General features: G+C 41.5%; 1 protein-coding gene across 1 annotated transcript in view; it reads left to right on the plus strand.

The window, feature by feature from the left end:
- The window catches only part of LOC137074900 (stonustoxin subunit alpha-like), a 56,707-nt gene that overhangs the window by 27,954 nt on the left and 4,664 nt on the right, over positions 1 to 24,089 (plus strand). The window contains exons 2-5 of the mRNA XM_067442962.1: positions 4,884 to 4,996; positions 5,139 to 5,187; positions 10,212 to 10,304; positions 10,461 to 12,167. Coding sequence (XP_067299063.1) covers positions 4,907 to 4,996; positions 5,139 to 5,187; positions 10,212 to 10,304; positions 10,461 to 12,167 — 1,939 coding nt within the window. The 5' untranslated portion in view covers positions 4,884 to 4,906. The remainder of the gene's footprint in view (positions 1 to 4,883; positions 4,997 to 5,138; positions 5,188 to 10,211; positions 10,305 to 10,460; positions 12,168 to 24,089) is intronic.

The raw sequence follows: 24,089 nt of genomic DNA on the forward strand, positions 1-24,089 counted from the left end.
GAGGCTCTGGAAGGTCTGCTGAGACGACACGAGGCTCTGGAAGGTCTGCTGAGACGACACGAGGCTCTGGAAGGTCTGCTGAGACGACACGAGGCTCTGGAAGGTCTGCTGAGACGACACGAGGCTCTGGAAGGTCTGCTGAGATGGCACGAGGCTCCGGAAGGTCTGCTGAGCCGGTACGAGGCTAACGAATGTCTGCAGAGACCACACGAGGCTCTGGAAGGTCTGCTGAAACGACATGCGGCTCTGGAAGCTCTGCCACTGCATGAAAAGTGGGATTTTCGTCCCTGTAAACGGCCGGAAATCTCCCTGATTAACGACAATTAAGGACAATTTACAGCCTGTGAACACCGCGTTCGTCTGTGCCATATATTGACGGAAACAAACCATGACGTATGTGGAGCTCGCGGAGGCACTGGCGCCGGCGCTAATGGCTCTAATTAGCATATGAATAGCAGCGCTGGGCGGCGCCTTGCCAGAATGGCTTGAATTTCCTCACTCAGTATTGGTTGAAACTACTATTGAAACAAGAAAAATCACTCATGATTGGTTGGCAGATAGTTACTATTGGTCAACCTGGGTCATTAATAAATTTAAACCCCAAAATTATAATAATTTTACATACATTATATTTTATATATATATATATATATATATATATATATATATATATATATATATATATATATATATATATATATATATATATATAATTATTTGCATATTATTATTTAATTTTATATATTCATATTCATGTGATATGCTCTTATGTTGTGTAGTCATGTCATTGTTATCCCATGGACTACACTATTATTACCACCAAGGACATTCATGTATTGAGGAAAGGAAAATTTGCCAGGGACTTGCAGTTTATTCAAAGAAAGAGCTTTATTAGAACAAACACACAACCAAATACAAAACGTATGAGATTGGCTCGGTGAGCTCCTGGCTGCGAAAGGATGGAGGTCTCACAATCCATCCAGACACCGCGCCAACGATGCCGTCTTCCTCATCAGACATCAGGTCTATGGTAGCGCACTTCCAAAGGCCCACCTCATCCTCAGCTAGCACACTCTGTCTTGCTTCTAGCAGCTGTAAAAACAACCAATAAAGACAATCAGTATTGCGCAATGCACAATCACATATGGGCTCAACACATCTCTAATGTACCTGAAAAATAGTCACATTGACCAAAAACTGATCTAATCTAATAAATCTTACCCTCTTTCTTCTCGATCGACTCCGAGCTGAACTCTTCACAGCTTCTTTCTGCGATGCAAGATCTGGATGTTTGTACCTGAAGCTCCTTCGTACTGTCTCGTAATATTTCTTACATGCAGCTGGAAAACAATTAACATTAAATGAGAGTGATATGAATAAAAAAAAATGTGTAAAAGAACTTAAACAATAAAGGAGAAAATAGAAAAAGTTACTTACACATCAAAACACGCACCTCAATAAAAAGTCATAAAGTGTTTACTACATTCATGTCATAAAATATGATAAAACACTTACTTGTCGAGATTAACATCTCCGCCATCCAAAAACATCTCCGCTATCGAGTCGACGGATGAAACTTCCCTCTAATCTTCAGTAATGTCATCATTCGACTCATTACTGTCACGCCGAACGCTCTGCTTCACTGCTTCGTCGAGTAAAAAGTGTTTCTCCATGATTCTCTCCGCGATCGTCGACCTACCCAAGCTCAAACTAATGTAAACACTCCACAGACGGCTGAAGCTAATGCGCTAACCGTGTGCTCCGGCTATGCGCACAGAGGGACGAGTTGGTAACAAGTTTTGCGCATGTCACTGTATGCTGACCGGTTGATTCGTCATGCTAAAATTGTCTATTGATACGTTCAGAATTTCATTGGCTATCAGACAAGACCGTCATTTTCGAAATCTGATGCAATTGGATCGAATTACTGCCACTCAAAGTGAGGGCGGGACTTTCTGCATCTCGAGCCCTCTTTGGAGGCTTGAGACAACCCCATAGATGCACCGATTGGCTCTAATGATGTGTCAATCAAAAGGGGAGAGTTCACTGATCATTTAGATAGCAGACAGTCGCGACTGTTTATATGTTTTCATAGAACTATGGACAGAATAATCTGATGCTTTGATTGCTCCATCAGCTAATGTGAAATGATGCTACTATGCTCCATGGCTGTTTATTGAAATATAAAGCAGTTTATAGTTGTTAATGTTGTGTCAAAAGGTACTGCATTTAAACATGTTATTGCACAAGTTTCCTGGCTTCATCCCCATCCGGACAGACATTTTTATGGAAAGCCAATAGAAGTTTGGAGCTTGCAGGGAACAGACATGTCATACCTAGCATCCTTCCCTTATGAAAAGAAAAATATATTTACCAATATATTACTTCAAAATATATTATAATATATTGTAAATACATGGAATAATATATTGGTATTATACAATATATTATATATTCCTGTAATATACTGCAAAATATACAAATGATTGCCGCTTTCATATATTGCAATATATTGGAGAATATAAATATTAAATCCCATATATGTGAATATATTGCCTAATGTATTACATGATATTTTCCAATATATTTTTGTTTCGTAAGGGTTTCTGCCTGTTGAGCGCATTGCTGGGAGATGTGTGGTTAATACATCCACTGTGCATTTAAGCAAGACCAAAGAAAAGGTCACTGTAGTCATGGCACTATGCACAGTGGTTGAGCTCTAGGAGGCTGTGATGTTGTTTGCATGGAATGTAAAAAAAAAATTACTTTTGTGGCAAAGCCTGATTAAAACTAATTACTTAAATAAATTGTTTTGTGTATCTTTTTTTACATAACATTGGCCATTGCTAATGACACAATAAATAATCTAGCATACTTTCATCAAACATATAAATTCAAGCTAAAGTTTAAGATTTTATCATTAGGCTATACTGAGCCTGCTATGTATACAAAAGATTATTGTTATATATTACACTCTTAGAATGAAGTCTAAACATTTAAGAAAAATGTAACTTGGGGTAAAAATCCTGCTACCCTGATTTGCATTTGTATAGCCCACAGCATGTTCATTTACATGTTAAAGCCTCACCTGGAATTAGGGGAAGGGGGGTCATGGGGGGGACAACTGCCAAGCAAGGCCCACGTCAATTTCTGACAATTCACAGCAGTTTTCGGTGTTGCCTGCAAATTGCCGTCTGCAGTCGTAAACCTGAACTTCCACGACAATCTACAGTGCCGCTTACTGACGGAAATCCCACTTTTCATGCAGTGTGCTGTCTTGTCCAAAGACACAGGCTCAGCGGCCATCTTGTCAGAGGACACTGGCTCAGCGGAGATCTTGTCCCATGACACCAGTTTGACGGCCATCTTGTTCAAAGACACAGGCTCGGTGGCCATCTTGTCCTAGGACACAGGCTCCGCGGCCATTTTGTCCAACGACAGTTTCGGCTGCCATTTTTTGTCAGAGGACACTGGCTCGGTGGCCATCTTGTCCCATGACACTGGTTCGACGGCCCTCTTGTCCGAGGACACAGGCTCAGCGGCCATCTTGTCCAAAGACACAGGTTCGGTGGCCATTTTGTCAGAGGACACTGGCTCCGCGGGCATCTTGCCCGAGGACACAGGCTCGGCAGATGCTGGGGAAATGTCACGATCCTCCTCCATGACACCCACTGTGAAAGCAGAGCCGCTTATCTGAAGGGCATAATCAAGAAACTCACTCAGGGACCCTCGAGGACCATCACAGACGAGTTTGCTTTGTAACTGTTTGTTGAGTCCATAGGAAAAAAAGTAAATCAACATAAAGTCCGGGAGGTTGGTGAAGTTTGCAATGTTCACAAAATCTATGATGTGGTCCTCGAGTGAGTGAGTTCCCTGGCACAGACGGACAAGACATACTGCTGAATCCATGTGGGCGAAGTCTTCTGTAACAAACTGCTCTGAGACAGAAGGTTGAAGATCCAAACGCAGTATTTATTAAAGGGTAATCCAAAGTCGTAGTCCATAAAACAGGCAAAAGGTCATACAAAGGTAGGCAGTTCAATCAGGCAAACAAAACAAGGGACAGAGGCAAAAGGGTAATCCGAGACAGGCAAGAAATCCAAAGAACCAAGAAACATGAAACCATAGAAACGCCCAGAAATGCAGTTGAAACTAAACAAAACTTTGCAATGAATGACAGAGATAACCAGGCTTATATAGGCAGAGGTAATGAGGTGATGAGACACAGGTGTAAACAGTGTGCTAAGTGTGCTAAGTGCTAATGAGTCCAGGGAAAGGATTATGGGTAATGTAGTTTGTGATGGAGTGACAGTCCGGGGTGGAGTGCCATCTGGTGGTGATCACGGGGACTCACACTGGTGAATTATGACAGCGATGTACAAAGAACAGGCCCCTGGTCTTGCGGGGTGGCTCATTTGTAAATTCCCCCTTTCCTCTCAATTTATCGGCGAAACAGCTTAGGTTAGGGAAGATTAAATCCGAGGGAGAAAGTCTCTGCTGTATCGAATGTGTGTAGGGTTGGGCAACTCATTCAGGGTCTCCACGAGAACAAAAACAAAACAGTCCATTCCATACTACTTGAAGTAAATGAGTATAAACAAACAATGAACAAAAACATAACGTAAACATTAACAATGAACAAAACATTAATCCTGTGCCTAGCTGCTGGTCGCTGTATGAGCATGCGCCCTCCTCCTGATCCTGCGCCCTCCTCCTGATCCTCCTGATTGTTGTAAAGTAAAGTAAAGTAAAGTAAAGTAAAGTAAAGTAAAGTAAAGGTGTGCACAACCAGAAACAAACAAACAATGAGAATAAGAAGGCAATGGGTAAGACAAGGTCGTATTATGCATCTCCTTCACTGACCTTTACTGACATTCACACAGGTCTTGTTATTGACAATTGCAAGATGGCGGCACTTATGATGTCCCTGAAGCCGCCGAGCTGGATCTACTGTACATGTTTATGGCTGGCAACCATAGCTGTGATGAATGCACAGGTAAGTGCACTCCCTCAGACAAAATGTGGAAGTGTAGCCAGATGTATTGCATGAGATTAATGTTAAAAAAAATCTTTGTATTTTTTGTATTTTGTTTTGATTTATTTGATTTTTATTTTGTGAACCATTCTTTCAAAAATAGGAAGTGATACAACCCAAACCTGACACCAAAGGAAACACAGACTATTCAGGTAAGATTGAATAACAAAATTTGAATGTGCAATCAACAATATCGCAGGGACAGATTGAAAATCATTAGAAGGAGAAATTTTCTTAGGTTACATATGTAACCGGTTCCCTGAGAGGTGAGCGAGACACTGTGTCATGATATTGATGCTATAGGAATGCCTGCTGAGGAACCGGTGTCTGAAGCATGTGTGCCAAAAAAAACACACCAATTCTGAGGTTCGGGGACATTGTGTGATGTGTCAGGGAGACCATATTCCAGCAAGTCACAGTCATAGACCAGCAAGTCACCTTTATTTATATAACTCTTTTCACAATGCCGATTGTTTCAAAGCAGCTTCACAGTGTTAACAGAAAAATAATGCAACAGAATTTGATTCGGTGGTACAGCCGCTCTGGATAAAATGGTAATATCATTAGCTGATTTCAATTATCATATAGTGTCAATGCAGTTCTGGCAATATTACAGGTCAGATGTCACATTAGATCAATATATTCATAAGATTATTTGGAAGATTGGAGTCGTCATGCCGGAGACAGGTTTATTATGGATGTTGTGTCGACGCTGCATTTAAAGGGAGAGTTTAATGAATATGTCTCAGCAGACACTCCAGGATGCGCTGGTCATATTTACATTTACATTTAATCATTTAGCAGACGCTTTTATCCAAAGCGACTTACAAAAAAGGGGAGAGCAATAGAAGCAACGAAACAAACAAGGCCAACAACCTGTAGAAGTCTCAGTTAATTCGCACAGTACACAATTTTTTTTTTTTTTTGGGACAAACAAACAAAAATTAATGGATAGTTAAGTGCTATTCTTTATTGGTCAGGTGCAATTGGAAGAGATGTGTCTTAAGATGTTTTTTTTTTAAATGGCTACAGACTCGGCAGCACAAATTGAGATCGGCAGGTCATTCCACCAGGTGGGAACGGTCCAGGAAAATGTCTGTGAGAGCGATTTCATGCCTCTTTGGGATGAAACCACGAGGCGCCGCTCACTCGCAGAACTCAAGCTTCTGGAGGATGTGGAAGTCTGAACAAGTGAGTTTAGGTATATTGGTGCAGAGCCAGTGGTTGCTTTGTAGGTGAGAACTAGTGCCTTGAATTTGATGCGAGCAGCCATTGGCAACCAGTGCAGTTTGATGAAGAGAGGCGTAACATGCGCTCTCTTCGGCTCATTAAAGACCACTCTCGCCGCTGCATTCTGGATCAGCTGCAAGGGTTTGATAGTGCATGCTGGAAGCCCAGCCAGAAGAGCATTACAATAGTCCAGTATGGAGAGAACAAGAGCTTGAACCAGGAGTTGTGCAGCCTGTTCTGATAGGAAGGGTCTAATCTTTCTAATGTTGTATAAAGCAAATCTGCAGGACCGGGCTGTTGCAGTAATGTGGTCAGTGAAGTTTAACTGGTCATCAATCACAACTCCAAGGTTCCTGGCTGTCCTGGATGGAGTTACGGTCGATGAACCAAGCTGAATGGAGAAATTTTGAGGAAGTGCTGGGTTGGTTGAGAAAACAAGTAATTCTGTCTTTGCAAGATTGAGTTGAAGGTGATCCTCCTTCATCCAGTCATAAATGTCTGTCAGACAGGCAGCGATACGAACACTGACTGTAGGATCATCTGGTTGAAATAAGAAGTAGAGTGTCATCAGCATAGCAGTGATAGGAGAAGTCGTGTTTCTGAATGACAGAGCCTAATGATGACATGTAGATGGAGAAGAGAAGTGGTCCAAGCACTGAGCCCTGGGGAACCCCAGTAGCTAGAGGATGTGACTTAGACACTTCACCTCTCCATGACACCCTGTAGGACCTACCAGGTAAGACCTGAACCACTGGAGAGCAGTTCCTGGGATCCCCGTCTTCTTAAGTGTTGAAAGGAGGATCTGGTGGTTAACTGTATCAAAAGCAGCAGACAGATCCAGCAGAATGAGCACTGAGGATATGGAAGCAGCTTTTGCCAGTCTCAGTGCCTCAGTTATCGAGAGCAAGGCAGTCTCAGTCGAATGGCCGCTTTTTAAGCCGGATTGGTTGTTGTCCAGGAGGTTGTTCTGTTCAAGAAACATAGAGAGTTGATTGAACACAACTCGCTCAAGTGTCTTTGCAATGAAAGGCAGAAGGGATATCGGTCTTTTCTAAAAGTGCTGGATTCAGAGAGGGTTTCTTAAGCAGTGGGGTTACCCGAGCCTGCTTAAATGCTGTGGGAAAGGTGCCCGTGTGAAGAGAAGTGTTGACAATGTGAGTGAGTGCAGGAGTGATTGAAGAAGAAATGGCCTGAAGGAGGTGAGTGGGTATAGGATCAAGTGGACAGGTAGTAGGGCGATTGGAAAGGATGAGTTTAGAAATATCTGCCTCGGAGAGCGTGCATGTCAGTTTGTGGTGAGGAGAACTGGTTGCTGATGAGAGATGTTTTGTTTGTGAAAAATGATGCAAAGTCATCAGCTGTAAGAGTTGATCAAGGAGGGGGAGGAGGAGGACAAAGGAGAGAGGAGAATGTTTTAAAGAGTTTACGAGAGTCAGAGCAATTGTTGATTTTGTTGTGGTAGTATTTTGTTTTAGCAGTGGATACATTTGTAGAGAAAGAAGAGAGAAGAGACTGATACAAGGTAAGGTCAGTATAGTTTTTAAATTTCTACCATTTCCTCTCTGCCGCCCTGAGTCCAGATCGATGTTCACGGAGAACTTCAGACAGCCAGGGGGCAGATGGGGTGGGGCGGGCTGGTCTGGATGAAAGGGGGCAAAAACTGTCTATGGAGGATGTTAGATTGGAGCAAAGAGTGTCGGAAGCACTGTTAGCGTCCAGTGCTGAGAACTGAGCAGGTGGAGGGAGTGAAGATGAAACCATAGTGGATATGATGATGTCTATTGTGGCGCCACTGGTTATGTGTACGCTATAACAGATGTTGGAAGAGCCTCAGTCAGGTTAGTTTTTTTAGATGTTATATGTCAATCAAGTTTGCAGTAAGTACAAAAATTCACAACAACATTATTTTGGGTTTAATATACGTTATTTAAACTCTCGCTTAGTGATGTTACGTCTGACACCGATGCTCCGAAGCTTGCTTCAAACTCGAACGGTCCTTGCAATGAAGCTCTGCTTCGGAGCTTGTATCATTACGTCACTAGTCACATGAAAATGCCTTCTGAAACAAACACACTGCTTCACTCCTGCAGTGACCCACCAGACTGCTTCAGCCCAATCAGTGTTGGCAGGTTTAAAAACCTGCCGGCTGTATTTCTTATGTGCTTTCACACATAATAGCCTACTGACAGGTTAAAAAATAAATAAATAAAATAAATAAATAAATAAAAAACACGATAGAAACCATTACTGAAATTCTATTGCATTTAATGGTTTTCATGGGAATTTTATTGATTGTAATAGGTGTTGGGTTCTATTGATGGGGGCATCACATCCTAATGGAATATGTCCCACACACGAAAAAAAAAAAAAATCTGTAGTGGTTTAAATGGTAAAAGCCAATGGTTCCCATTGTTCCTATTTTATTGGAAACCATTAGCATTTCTGTGATGGTTTCCAACTTTTTAAAGCTGCTCTGATCATCTGTCCTTGTCTAAAGAAATAATTACACACACACACACACATCATGCTTAATGTTTTATTATCAAGGTGAACACATGAAATTCACCGGTATCTGTAAAATGCACCTACATAAATGAGTTTCACAGCACTTACACTGTTTCCTCTTTGATCGCCTCGGTAAACACGTAATAAACGGGGCGTGAAAATAAGCCTACTTGCATTTTATGGTTGTCAGCTTTGTTGCATTACATTTACTTCACCAGGAGATGGTGCTGCAGATTTCTCTCTGAATGAAGCTTCGAGTAATGAACCATTTTCGACACAATTGTATCAGAAAGCAACAATAATGCTTCGAAACACTTCATTTGGCCATCACTACTTTCGCTCACTCTTTAACAAATAGTTTGAGTTTATTCTTACCATCTTTGTTTGTCTGTTTGCTATGGCGGAGTCCCGTGAGCAGGTGCACCGTCTAAAGGGGTTCGGGCAGAAACATTGGACTTATATATACTGTTCCGGCCCTAGGATCTAGCCACAACCATTACTTGTTCAGTCTGGGGTGGGGCTCCAAAGACTATTCCTCTTATTTTTATACATCGGAAGATAATTTATAAAGTGAAGTCATTTAACAAAGTGTAATTTTCAGTCTTTGTTAATGTGTGTATGATGTTGATATATATATGTTTATTTTGTGTAATGGCCATTATTTGTGTATGTGTTTTCCCCTTTTTGCGTTAATTGGTGGTGGTCACCAGTGTATAAATTCATGCCTTGTGGTGTTCTGTGAGAGGGCAGGTCTTTAAAATTAAATGATTGATTTTATTTCTCGAACTCATGTTCATATTTCTAAGACATTTGAAAATTGTCTATTATCTAACCTTCTGTTGAAGCTGGTGGAGGAAACTTTAAAAAATAAATTAAAAAAAATCATTATGAACTGAAAAATATTAAGGATGCCGTTATTAAAAAATAATTTGACAGCGTATTAACACCTATTTTAATGACAAATTAAACTTTTTTTATCACATTATAATGGCCTCAGTCAACATCAAAACCAACCACATTACAGTTTAAGGTTAACCTTATAAGCTAAGTATTTTCTTAAATTTGATAATCTGCTATGTCATTTCATGTCTGTTTATGACAGGTTATGTTGTCTTGGTAAGGTCAAGTTGTCATGACAAAGACACTGACAGGTTATGATGTATTGGTTTATGTCAAGTTGTCATAACAAAGGCAACTCACATAATGTCATCTTTGCATTAAAAATTACACAATTGAGCAAATGACACTTAATGACAGTTGTCATAAACATGAATAAAAACTCCTTCATATTCAGGACGTGTCATGTCATAATTATGAAGGTGCATGTCAGTCTTTTGCACACCCCTTCAAGTAAAGTGTTACCGAAACTTCTTTCAAAAACATTACAAACAAACTTTTGGCCTGTACTGTAAATAAATATGACCTTTGTTATTTGCTGCAGTCTTGGCATCAAAGCCCATTGAAGTGGCAGCTCTAGGAAGACCTCTGTTTCCTGGTATGCTGTATGATTGCCGTACAGACACCTTCATTCCAGGTGATTTAACAACCTAAAATAAATACAAGTTTATTTTCCCCTCTTCACCAAATGTTGCCTCACTAGTGTTTGTGTAACAACACAATAAAACCTGCATGTTTCTTCAACAGTACCTGCGTCCTCATACGGGACTGTTAAAGCCATTTCTCATTTCAGGTGTTACTCTATGGGATAAGAAGTCACTGAGGGAAGATTTGGACACCCGTGCACAGCCCAAGACAGATTCAGCTAAGTTTAGTAGCTCTGACTCTCTCTCTAGTAAGGCCAGTCTCCTGGATGTAAGTGCTTCCCTGAAGGCCAGCTTCTTAGGAGGGCTGGTGAAGGTGGGAGGATCTGCCAAGTTTCTGCATGACACCAAATCCTCAGACCAGCAATCCAGAGTAACAATGTCTTACAGTGAAACCACCAGATTCGAACAACTCACTATGAGCCATCTAGGCCAGATCACCTACCCTCAGGTGTTTGACCAGAAAACTGCAACTCATGTGGTGACGGCTGTACTGTACGGAGCTAAGGCCTACATGGTGTTTGATCGGAGATTTTCAGAAGAGGAAAATAAGCAGAAGATTGAGGGAGAACTGAATATCATGGTCAAGAAGATCCCAGAATTTTCTATTGAGGGAAAAGGAGCTTTAGAAATGACAGATGGTGAAAAGAAAATGGCTGAGAGCATTGCTTGCACATTTCATGGTGACTTCCGCCTTGATCAGAACCCCACCACTTACATGGAGGCCATAAAGGTGTACAAGAAGCTCCCTAATATCCTGAAGGAGAATCCACAGAATGCAGTTCCATTAAAAGTCTGGCTCTATCCTCTTTCTCTACTGGATTCAAAAGCTGCTCAACTGGAGAGAGAAATCACCACACGTCTGGTTTCCAACACTGAAGATATAATGGAGGAGCTGGGAAGGGCTGAGAGGACATGCAGTGACCTGTCCAGAAAAACACTGGTGAATGCTTTCAATGATATTAAAGAGAGGCTGCAATCATTTCAGAACTTATTTAATATTTACAAGACAATGCTCCAGAAAGCAGTGGCCAGGGTCTTGCCTGCTATACGAGGAGGAGAGAAGCAGGAGAAGTCGCTGGAAGATGTCCTGAAGATCCACTACAGCTCCCCTTTTAAAGCTGAGAAGCTTAACCAGTGGTTAGATGGTGTAAAGGCTGAACTTGACCTCTTGAGTTCTTACATCAAGATGCTTAAGGGAATCACAACTGAAGACTCAGATCATCTCAGCATCATCCTCCTTAATCCTGCTATTGATGTTGTGGTGTGCTTGACCTTCACATCTCTAAAGTATGAAGACCCGTATCTTTCAAACCTGAAAGAATTTCTGAAATCTGACAAGTTTAAAGAGCTAGATGGGGAACTAAATATGGTTACTGTGGCATCTGTCAGAACGTGGTTCAGTGATCCTGCTGTCATCTCAAAGATGAAAGAGAACTTGTCTCTTTTCAGACGTTTTTCAGAGGCTAATAAAGATGAAAAGAGATACAGATTCATTATATCTGCCATCTCCGATCCTTCCAGTCCAGGGTTGTCCATCCGTCTGTATGAAAAAGGGGAGCTGACAGACACTCAGTTCCAGCCCGTGTCGAAGCCTCCGCCACCAGAAGTGAAGGAGGTTCTGAAGCGCAGTGTGTCCCTGAAACTGCAGAAGTCCCCAACTGGAGAAACTGTGCAGTACAGAGTGGAGTACCAGCAGGTGAAAGACGAACAGTGGCATGTCATAAATACACCTGATGAAGACTTTACTCTGACTGGACTGGAGTCTGGAAGGCAGTACATGATCCGCTACAGGATATTGGGTAAAGTTGGAGTGAGTGAAGCCAGCGACACTATCGGCCCCATACCGTCTTCAGGTAACAGTCATATGCACATTTCTTTGCATTATTCTTTATCTTTAAAAATAATTAAAATGTGCTTGCTTTTGCATTGACAACCATATTTCTTGCACAGGTGATGCTATTATTAATTAGCCTGACAAGCCAGACCCACATCAAGATGTTTGGTCTGGAAACTCACCATAGACAGGGCTCAATCCGAGGGGCGGGATAAACGGTTGTCTTTCAAACTCCCTCTGCACGCGATAGGATAGCGCTACACCAACCAGAGCAACGAAGGTGAAGCAGAGCTCGCTGACTGATTAAACATTCGCCGTATCCGGTCGGCTAAACTACGAACACATCTTGCCTTTTTAAGAATGACTTCAGTGCCGTTCTTTGTTCCAAGACTCCAAGTCTTCCAGAGTCACGGTCAGAGCTGATTCGAAAGACCGCCACCGTTCGCCAGTTTCTGTGTTTACTAGAAGCACGCAAACGCAACTTGGCCATCGTCATTATGGCCCCGCCCGCCCACTCTATACATGATGTGATTGGGCCGTCCAAATATTGAGGAACACGGCTCAGGATGGTAATGAGAGTTCCTAGACGACACTTGCGGGCAAGTTAAATTTGCTGCCGCTAGGGTGCGTCTAGATTTCTAGGCTAATGATTATTAATTATAGGTTACAATATTAGTGTAACAGGTTGTAAAGCATTTCCCAATTGACAGTATATAAGAACGTATTATCTGCTTCATTCATGTTGTCACAAATAATCCTTAAAGACACAGAGTATATTATGTTTTTGATGTCAATCTGTACTACTGTGGAGATCATGGGCAGATGTAACAAACGCACATTTCTCTGTATGAAAACCAAAAGGCCAGTTACAAATATAGCTAACATAAAAATAAATGGCTCATAAATAAAACAATACACACACAAACAAACAACAAATAATCAACTTAGAACACAAAAACTGTTCAGCCCACTGTATCATAACATTTCTGCAGAAAGACTTCAGTCATCCCTGAAAACAAAATTATTAATATAAAAAATATTTTTAACAAATGCAAATCTCATGATTTATATTCTTTAATACTTATCATTATTAATTATTCATAATAAATGCAAAGCATATAGAAGTTCATTGTGAATCTATGAAATAAGGTATGAAAACAAGTTCAAGCTTCAATGATAAAAAGAAAGACGTGAACAGATTCAATATATTTTCAATAATAAATATACTGTATGAATTAGTTCAGCACATCATGACAGCAATATTACAGACAAGACAACTCTCTCACCGTGTAGTGAACGGAGTACAATTCTAGCAGTTCCAGTTGTTACCACCAGGGGGTGTATATGCTTGAGCTGCCACTTTATATACACTCATTCTTATAGTATGTCCCAAATCGTAGTATGTTGAAAAGAGTATTCCAAAGATTCCCGGATGGTTTACTATTTCCGGTCCGAATTCACAGTATGGATCGATGGGCACTCTAACGGCTGATATTGCCCACAACCCATTGCGAGTTGGACGAGGATTCGATTAGAACTACAAACGCGGATAAAAAGCGTTAATAAACTACAAACATGGTGGATGTGCGAGTTCGACGGTTAAGTAGAGAAGTTTAGATAAAGGGGTTTGAGTGACCAACTATCAATATTTAACCTGACAAAAATATATTTATTCAGTGTTGTCACATTATATTTCACCCGCAGCAGCATTGAGAACTTTTGTAATGACACGTTTGGCCATTAACTTTAAAATGCATCATTATATTTAAACTGTAAATACACGAGGAGAGTCTCTGCATTAAAGACCCACAAATGGCAGATCAACGAGCGGCAACATTTCTCTCCGATACGGTAGGAGATTAAACTGAACGGGATGCACGTAAGACGGCGAAGTAGTATGTCCCGAAGCTTGCATACTTTTCTGCTACACACTCAAAAGTATATACTTTTTCTTCACAAAAAGAGTACATACTTTTAGGACGTAGTATAAGTAGGCGAATTGGGACGCAGCATTAGTTTCTTTATCATAGGATGTGTCCTAAATCACCCCTATACCCTTAAACAGGGGACTATTTGAAGGAACATCCATTTGTAGTGGTGTCCGAAACCATAGTGGACGTTTTTGAGTGCACTCATCCCACAATGCACTGTAATAACGAGTGTACAGTAGATGTCTGCACAATGGCTGGAGAAGAGGCTTGTTCCGATCGGTGTATTACATCAAAGCACTGCAAGAGTGTTTCCAGAGCAAACGACTTCTTATGCTTTTAAAATCACTCACTCTCAACGCACTGTGAAAGTCACGCACTAAATGAATTAACTTAATGCTGTCCTATTCACCCCATATACCCTCATTCCCCATTACTGCACTAATCTACTTAAAGGAGTGAATGAAAACGAGTGAGCGAATTCTGACATGAAGAAAAAAAACAGTTATACAACATAGTAGGCTGAGTACAAATATATCGCCTTGTTTACTAAATGTCTGGTTGGGGCAGACAAATTTACTGAAAACTGCAGCAACAATAGTGTAGGGGTGGAGACTGTAACGAAACTGCTCTGAGACAGAAGGTTGGAGATCCAAACGCAGCATTTATTGAAGGGTAATCCAAAGTCGTAGTCCATAGAACAGGCAAAAGGTCATAACAGGAAATCAGTCCGAAAAGGCAAACAAAACAGAAGGAACAGGCAAAAGGGTAATCCACGGAGAAGGCAAGAAATCAAAGACCAAGATACATGAAAACAGGGAAACGCTCAGAAATGCAGTTGTGACACTAAACAAGACTTCGCCATGAATGACAGAGAAAACCAGGCATATATAGGCAGAGGTAATGAGGTGATGAGACACAGGTGTAAACAGTAAGTGCTAATGAGTCCGGGGAAAGGATTATGGGTAATGTAGTTTGTGATGGAGTGACAGTCCGTGGTGGAGTGCCCTCTGGTGGTGATCACGGGCACTCACACTGGTGAATTGTGGCAGAGACGCATGGCATCAAGTTAGGACAAATCGAACAGAGGTTCGAATCCGAACTCGTTCTACTCCCTTTTCCCATCACATATCAGATCGGAAAGGCATTTATCTTCAATAAAAATGAAGAAAATATTGGAAAAGTGAAAATAATGTAAAAAAAAAAAATACTTAATGTTTAAACGTTAAAAAGATTTAATGTTTTATTAAAATGATTAATTATTACGAAAAAAAGTTCAAGAATGGTTTTGGAATTGGATCGTGAGGTGCCTAAAGATTCCCACCATTACGATACAATGATTTATTGCTTGTCTTTGCTGAATAATACAGAAGATAAAGAGCTTAAAAAATAATCGCATATTACATCACAATCGCAATATTGGTAAAAAATAAAAATAAAATTATAAAAAAAAAAAAAACGCAATTCGATTACTTTCCAAAATCGTTCAGTCCTATTTACTGGCAAATACACAATTCCAGAGGGAAGCCAGTGGAAACCATCCCAGAAAAAAAATCAAATTTTATTTTGTAGTAGCTCTTTTGGGGGTCAATAAGAGTCAAGCGATAGCATAGATGCTGCTAGGTTGTTTATAACAAGAACCGTCCCTCTACACGACATTTGAGGAAGAATCCACCTCCATTTCTGGAAGCGACCAGACACGTTTTCATAGAGGCCTTCCCAATTGTTCTACATGTATTTGTCTGTTCCAAGAAAAAAACCAAGCACTTTAAACTGAGGAAGTTTAGGAATGCTTTCTTCCTCCCATTGGCCTAATAACAAAGATGTATTTTTTTCCAGTTGACTCAAGCTGAAGAGGCTTTTTGATAGTTCTCAGGAGCCGCTTCCACACATCTTCATTTGATCTGATAACTTCAGTGATGGCGTCGGCGTAAACACTGAGTTTAACAGTTTCTATCTCAGAAGCAGAAAGGCCCACCATTGAACTTCCACACTGTAGTATATAGTGCCACGTACATATACTAATGTTAAATAGTGCCCGCTTTGAGGTGGAGTGATCTGAAGTGTTGTAAGGTGTTGTGGGCTGTTACGGGGCCTTGGCAGTTATTAAAAAAGAGTTAACAGATTTACTTCATGTCATCCTTCCTCTCACCACGATGCACATTGTGAATGACCACACACAGAAACTACTACATGGTGTCAGAAGCTGGTCCAGTGTGCCGTTTTTTTTTTAAACAAAAAAATAATAAAAAATTGCCGAAGTTAGACACGGATTTTGCTGACAGTTGAGCTAGCATGAGCGAGCAGGCAGCTACGCTTTGAAAGGTAAAGTCATGGAGCAGTTCAAATTACCATCCCGCTGGTGTTAACAGGCAACATAAGCGAAAACTGGAGAAGATGGGATCAACGCTTTCAAATATACATGACTGCAAGTGGTGCTGAAGGAAAGGAAGTTAAAGTACAGGTAGCTATCTTACTGCATGCACTCGGAGAAGATGCTCTTGAAGTATACAACACACTAGACGTTGTACAGGCGGATGAGGCAGAGCTAACGGTAGATGATATTTTATATGCATTTAAAGACATCTGTTTTGGGCTCATCCCATGACAGAATCAGTCACCATTGAGAAATATGTGCCAGAGTTGAGACAGAAAAGTAAAGACTGTGAATTCGGTGTATCTGAAAACAACATGATCAGAGACAAGATTGTGTTCAGTTTGAAGGATCCACGGCTCAAAGAAAGGCTGTTAAGGGAGTCTGATCTCACGCTGGAGAGAGTGATTTACATCTGCAGAGCAGCTGAAACTGCCAAAGCACAAATACAAGTGATGTGCATGTAGTGTCTTCTTTGTTTAATAAAAGAAAGATTACACAGACACAGGAGAGTTGGTTTGGAACTGTTTACTTGCCAAGCATGTCTACTAATGTAACAGTTTTTTTCTTCAGTGCGTGCTTGCGTCAGATTAGGATGATGACCAGAAAACATGGAACAAAGAGTTATTAGGCGAACACTACAGTGCACTACAACACAAGAAAATGCAATACATGCAGTGAACAAGACCAAAGGCAAAGACAACCAACAGTGGAAACAAGGAAGAAATCCACAAGTCCAGGGTGACAGTAAGAAATTAAAAGATACAAGTGTGCAGGAAATGTGGAAAGTCACATCAACCAAGGCTTTGCCCAGCATTTGGAGTCTCGTGCCGTAAGTGTGGCAAGCTCAATCACTATGCAAAGATGTATAAGTCTACAAAAGCAACACATAAGATGAAAATGCAAAATTTGAGCTCAGAAATAGACACACTTTTCATTGGGACAGTGAACTTTGACCACATAAGCATTAAAAGAGACAATTCCTGGTATGCAGACATAGATGCTGGAAACATGTCTATTAAGTTTAAGTTAGACACAGGCGCAGAAACTATCCTAGGCAAGGATGCATGTGTAACATTGGGTCTGATAAAAAGGATGGACATTGACACGCTCACAGTCAATTTCCCAACTCCAAAAGAGGACCTGCTAAAGCAACATGCAAGTGTCTTTGAAGGACTTGGTGAGTTCTCAGGTGAACATCACATCCACATTGACCCTACAGTCACTCCTGTCATACACGGCTGCAGGAAAATACCACTGGCAGTTATGGATAGACTGAGAGACACGCTTGATGACCTGTTAAAAGCAGATGTTACTGAACAAGTAATTGAGCCAACAACATGGGTCAATAGTCTTGTAGTCACTGAAAAGAAAGATAAGAAGAAGCTGAGGGTTTGCTTAGATCCTAATGACTGGTGTTGTGCAAACTTGCGGGTAAGAAAATCTTCACAGTGCTGGATGAGAAGGATGGCTATTGGCAAACAAAGTTAGACAAGGAGTCGTCGCTAATGTGCACTTTCAACACGCCATGGGGGCGCTATAGGTTTAAGCGCCTACCATTTGGGATCAAGTCGGCGAGTGAAGTTTTTCAGCAGCGCAACTGTGAGACATTCGGGGACATCACGGGTGTTCATATAATTGCTGATGACATGATTTTTGCTGCATCCACAGAAAAGGAACACGATGAAATATTGCAAAAAGGGATGAGTAGAGCGAAGGACGCTAACAACTACTCAGGAAGGACAGTGTATGGCAGTGGCAGCATGAACATGAGCAAGCTATAAAGAACCTAAAAAATGCGCTCGTAACAGCCCCAGTACTCAAATTCTTTGACCCAAAGAAAGCTGTCGTGATACAAGCAGATGCATCCAAGGACGGTTTAGGAGCATGCCTAATGCAAGATGGACATCCTATCACCTATGCATCCAGAGCTCTAACAGATACTGAAAAATACTATGCACAGATAGAGAAGGAGATTCTGGCTATCGTGTTCTCAGTGACGTGCTTTCATCAGTACGTCTATGGAGTCAAAGTTAATATACAGTCGGATCACAAACCTTTGGAAACGATCTTGAGAAAGCCACTTGGAACAGCTCCGTCCAGACTACAGTGGATGCTACTTCAGCTGCAACGCTACGACCTGAATGTAATATATACACCAGGTAAAGAGTTACTGCTCGCAGACACACTTTCACGAGCAATGACACATGAGCAACATAGACAGTGTGACATTTTTGATGAAAAAGTGATATATGCCCTTGAGCCAACAGAGGCCCTGAGTCCAGAGACTCTGATACAGTTAAAGGATGAGACACAAAAGGACTTCATATTGCAAAAGTTGCTAGACATTCACATGCACGGCTGGCCACATCACAAAAAACAAGTTGACAAAAAGGTGATACAGTACTGGCCTATTAGGCACACAGTGTCAATAAGAGAAGGAATAATGTTTGCAGGAGACAGAATTATTCTACTGAGTAAAATTAGGTCAGACATGTTACAGAGGCTGCATGTGGCACACCAAGGTATGCAGTGCACCAAAGCTCCGGCCAGAGTACACTGGTATTGGCCCGGTATGACAAGAGACAATGAAAAAATGGTGGAGTCATGTGCAACTTACCAGCAGTTCCAGCCTCGCCACCAGAGGGAGCCGATGATCTCTCATGAAATCCCAGAGCTTCCTTGGCTGAAAGTAGGAGCTGACATATTTGAAATCAGCGGCCAGTCATTTCTTCTGATTGTGGATTATTTTTTCAAATACCCGGAAGTACTAAACATCAGAGACAAGACGGCACATACAATTGTTAAAGGGGGGGTGAAACACTCAGTTTCAGTCAATCTCATGTCAATCTTGATTACCTATAGAGTAGTATTGCATCCTTCATATCTCCGAAAAGTCTTTAGTTTTATAATATTTATAAAAGAAATATAGGCTGTACAGAGTCTTTCCGGAAAAAACCCAGCGCCTGGAGGCGTATCGTGTGGGCGGAGCTAAAGAATGACGTCCTCAAGCGTGGAGAAACCCCTCGCTATCTCAGCTAATACAGATAATGATCCACAATCAAATCTGAGGCAGAAATAAATTGAACAGGAGAAACGGCAACTTCAGGACGTCCGTCTCTGTGGTATGTACTGTATTTAGGGGCCTGTCAACATTTCTGTGTCTTTACAAGCAGCTTATGAGGACATGATTCAGTTTATGGACTATTGTATGCGACTAGACCTTAGAAGTAGCAAGCAAAACGGTTTTGCACGTCAGAGTCAGACTAGTGTAACGTTATACAGAACAACAATGGAGTAACCGTTAGCGCATTTGAATGACGAAGCACGCGTTTCGTCGAAGCACGATTGAATGACGAAGCACACGTTTTTGTCGTTTACTGATGTTAACTCACGCGACGAGCCAATAGCAGAGACATTTGAAGCAGATTTACTCACCGGTTGCTTCCAAAGCAGGACCGAACCTTTATCGCTGGGACCGCTCCGTCAAAAACACACTTCTTTGGTATGATTTGTTGAAGTCCTGTGACAGCAGTGGCGTGGAAATCCACTTTGAGACGTGACTGAAGCGATGCTTTGAAGCTTCCCGTAATTTCTGCGTTCAAATCGGCATGTAGCGCTGCCTTCCCGGAATACTGTGCTGAAGTGTTGAATTCCTATGGGTGACGCTCGACGTCACCCATAGGAATAAAGTGGAGCGCGGCGCGCGACATAAGTCTTCACGGAGGACTGGATCTGCAGTTGAGAGCAGTGTTCACGGCATGCATTTCCTCTCTCTCGCTCTAGTGACGCACGTGCACACCCTACCGGGAGAAGAGCCCGTACGGCCCATACAAGGACCTTCCGCTCTATTAACGTCATTCCGCTCTATTAACGTCAAGCCGAGCCATATTCGAAAAAAAAAACTCTCTGAAACTTGTGAGAAACCGGAAGGAGTATTTTTAACACAGGAATACTCCATCAAACGTCCAACATTAGTTTTTGAAACTTTTGTCAATGTTTAGGATGGGAATCCAAGTCTTTAACAGTGTAAAAAGCTCAGTATGCATGAAACAGCATTTCACCCCCCCTTTAATAAGATGAAATCAGTATTTGCCAGAATCGGTATACCTAAAGAGATTGTGTGCGACCATATGCCTTTTGCAAGCCAAGACATGAGAAAGTTTGCCACATCATGGGGTATTAAGCCCACTCACTTCAGTCTAGGCTATGCACAGTCAAATGGCCTGGCCGAGAGAACTGTGAGGACTGTTAACTACCTGTTAAAGAAGGCCAAACAAACCAACACTGACCCATTTCTGGCACTTCTAACTCTCAGGAACACACCCAATATGCACCCAAAGCCTACAGGAACCACAGTGTAGCCATAGTTTAAGTTCACCCGCACTTTATATAAATAAAAAAGGTTTACAGTGCAAATACTTTAGGCCCCGTCCACACGGAGACGCGTTTAGCTTTATACTCAGTGACACTCTAGTGACAGAGTGGTTGGAGAAAGATGGCGCCAATGTGTTTGGCTTGCCGTCTACTGGTCTCATGTTTTCTTCTCTGGTTGTCTGCTATATTTTTAACCTGTGATATGCTTCGAGTATACGACCGTCAATTTCTTCTAGACATTGGCGACTCTGTTTTCCACTCACTCACATACTCTCATATAACGGATGTGGATTACCCTGTTTTCAAATCGCATAAGTCACTCAGAGCGATCATTCCGCATGACATTCGACGCTGGCCGTTTAACCCTTCACGGAGAAAGCGGAGGAGGAAACGTGGCAGCCGCGGAGGTTACATCGCGAAACGGAGATCGCATTTACGAGCCGGTTTATTCTCCAATCCGTGCGCGGATGTTTGGAGTCCGCTGGCTGCGGTGTACCGGTGGTTTTATCCTGTTCTCCCCCTTCACCTGAGTCCTGTCGCTCAGGCTGACCTTCACAGAGGTGGCCTTCGCTCCCGACAGCAAGGAGTTAATTTTGAAAACCTGCGTTCATTGAGAAGAGAGTCTTCTTCTCCTGTAACTTTTCCTCCGCCTAAGATGGCTTTAATAAATGCCCGCTCTGTGGTGAATATGACCTACATATTGAACGACTTCTACTCATCTCATAACCTGGATTTCATGTTCATCACAGAATCCTGGATAAAGGTTGGTGATCTCACTCCTTTCTCTGAACTGATCCCAGCGAATTTTACATTTTTTAACTCTCCTCGTCCTAGTGGTCGTGGGGGTGGGCTAATAACAATCCTAAAAAACTCGGCTCGTCCCTATAACAGCTTTCTCCAGTTTTGAAGTTCAACTTCTTCACCTTGACTGGAATGGCCCTGTCTGTTTAGGGGTGGTCTACCGCCCTCCTCAGTCCACTAAGGATTTCATACAACAATTTACTGAACTCATCGTAAATATTGCTACAAACTTTGACCGCTTTCTACTGATGGGCGATTTTAATATCCATGTCTGCTGTTTGTCAAATTCTCTGTCGCAGGAGTTTGTTAACATGTTAGACGTTTTAAATTTATCACAGTGGATCAAAAACTCCACTCACTCTCAGGGCCACACGTTGGACCTTGTTCTTTCCTATGGGCTTGATGTCATGGACATAGTGCTCTCTGATTTTCCACTCTCTGATCATAAGCCTATTTTATTTTCTCCATCCCTTCCGGAGCTTTGTCAAACCACTGTTGCTCCTGTTACATTGTGACGATTCTATTCTACACAGTTTAGCACAAATTTTGATTTGTGTTTTAATGAACTATGCTCGCACCTGCACTTGGATCTTCCTTTTGATGATCTGGATGCTGATCATCACCTGAGCTTGTTAAACTCTGCCTGGCTAAAGGTAGCAAATCTCATAAGTGCAAACCTAAATCTGCCAGGTGGCAAAACTCAGTCACTTGTGATCAAAGACAAATCTGCAGAAAGGCTGAACGGGACAGGCTACATGCCTCATTCCTTTTGTTCAAAGACTCTCTAACTTCTTATCAAAATGCTGCTAAGTCTGCAAAAGCTGCCTATCTTTCAAATACAATTGAATCTAATCATTCTAACCCAAAGACCCTGTTCTCTGTCATCCAGTCTGTTGTGAATCCACACGTTAATACATGTTCTGTTGCTTCTGATGCTCTATGAGAGGATTTCCAAAAATTCTTCATTGATAAAATCACTAATTTAAGACTTACTGTCTGCTCTACTTTAACCATCCCTCCTAGCTTGTCGCCTGCTTCTGTTTTCTGGGAGGTCTTTGAACCTATTAACCTCCAGACACTGAAGGATGTGATTGTCAAGATCAAACCAGCACTTTGTGTGTATGATATCATTCACCCTAAATTTTTAAAACAAATCATTGATTCAGTTGGGCCAGGAATGGGCTCTTTCTTTAACAAGTGTCTGAAAACGGGTTCTGTTCCTGCTAATTTTAAAGTGGCCACAGTCACCCCTCTTCTTAAGAAGCCCTCACTAGATCCATCAGTTTTAAAAAAAACTTCCAGCCTATCTCTGTCCTGCCTTTTTTGTCTAAATTACTGGAGAAAATTCTGCTGGACCAACTCCAACACTTTCTGTCACAAAATGGTATCTATGAGGTCTTCCAGTCCGGTTTTAGATCTGCTCACAGCACGGAGTCTGCCCTTCTGAGAGTATTAAATGATATTTATCTCTCCACAGACTCTGGAGATACTGTGGTTCTTGTTCTTTTAGATCTCTCGGCAGCTTTTGATACCATTGACCATCATACTCTTTTATCAAGACTAGAGTCTTGTGTGGGTCTAAAAGCTTCAGTTCTGACATGGTTTCAGTCATACCTGTCTGAAAGGAAGTTTTTAGTTAAGATGGGTAATTTCTCCAGCACTGTGGCACCTCTGACCTGTGTTCTTCCTCATGGCTCTATTTTAGCTCCATCTCTTTTCTCTCTCTACATGCTAGCTCTGGGTGATATTTTAAGGAAACATGGAGTATCATTTAATTTCTATGCGGACGATACCCAAATTTATATTCCAATGCAAAGAAACAATTCTACAGCTTTAGAATCTCTGCTTCTATGCTTAGAGGAGGTAAAATCATGGCTAGCCATAAACTTCCTCTTTCTAAATGAAGACAAGGCGGAGGTCATTGTATTTGGCCCAAATCATAACTCTCAGTGTATAAGCCCTGATTTAAAGAGTCTGTCGCCTTTTAAATCCCCAAGAGTGCGGAACCTAGGTGTTCTAGTTGATCAGCATTTAAAATTTGACAAACAAATTTTGTCCGTAATCAGTTCAAGTTTCTACCAGCTTCGTCTACTCTCAAAAATCACAGGCTTTCTTACACCTAGAACTCTGGAAATGGCTGTTCACGCTTTTATCACATCTAGGCTTTACTACTGCAATTCTTTATATTGCGGCATTGCAAGCTCTCAAATTGCTCGCTTACAGTTAATCCAAAATGCTGCGGCTAGACTTATTCATATGTGTACCAAATATGACCATATTTCACCGGTTCTTAAATCTTTACACTGGCTGCCGGTTCGACAGAGAATTGATTTTAAAATGTTAATGTTTGTTTTTAAATCTCTGCATAACTTAGCTCCTGACTATCTCTCTGGTCTTGTTAATCCATACGTTCCGTCCAGAAACTTAAGGTCGATCGACCAGGCTCTGCTGGTAGTCCCTC

This window comes from Pseudorasbora parva, chromosome 5 (assembly GCF_024679245.1).
Source record: "Pseudorasbora parva isolate DD20220531a chromosome 5, ASM2467924v1, whole genome shotgun sequence".
Lineage (NCBI taxonomy): Eukaryota > Metazoa > Chordata > Actinopteri > Cypriniformes > Gobionidae > Pseudorasbora > Pseudorasbora parva.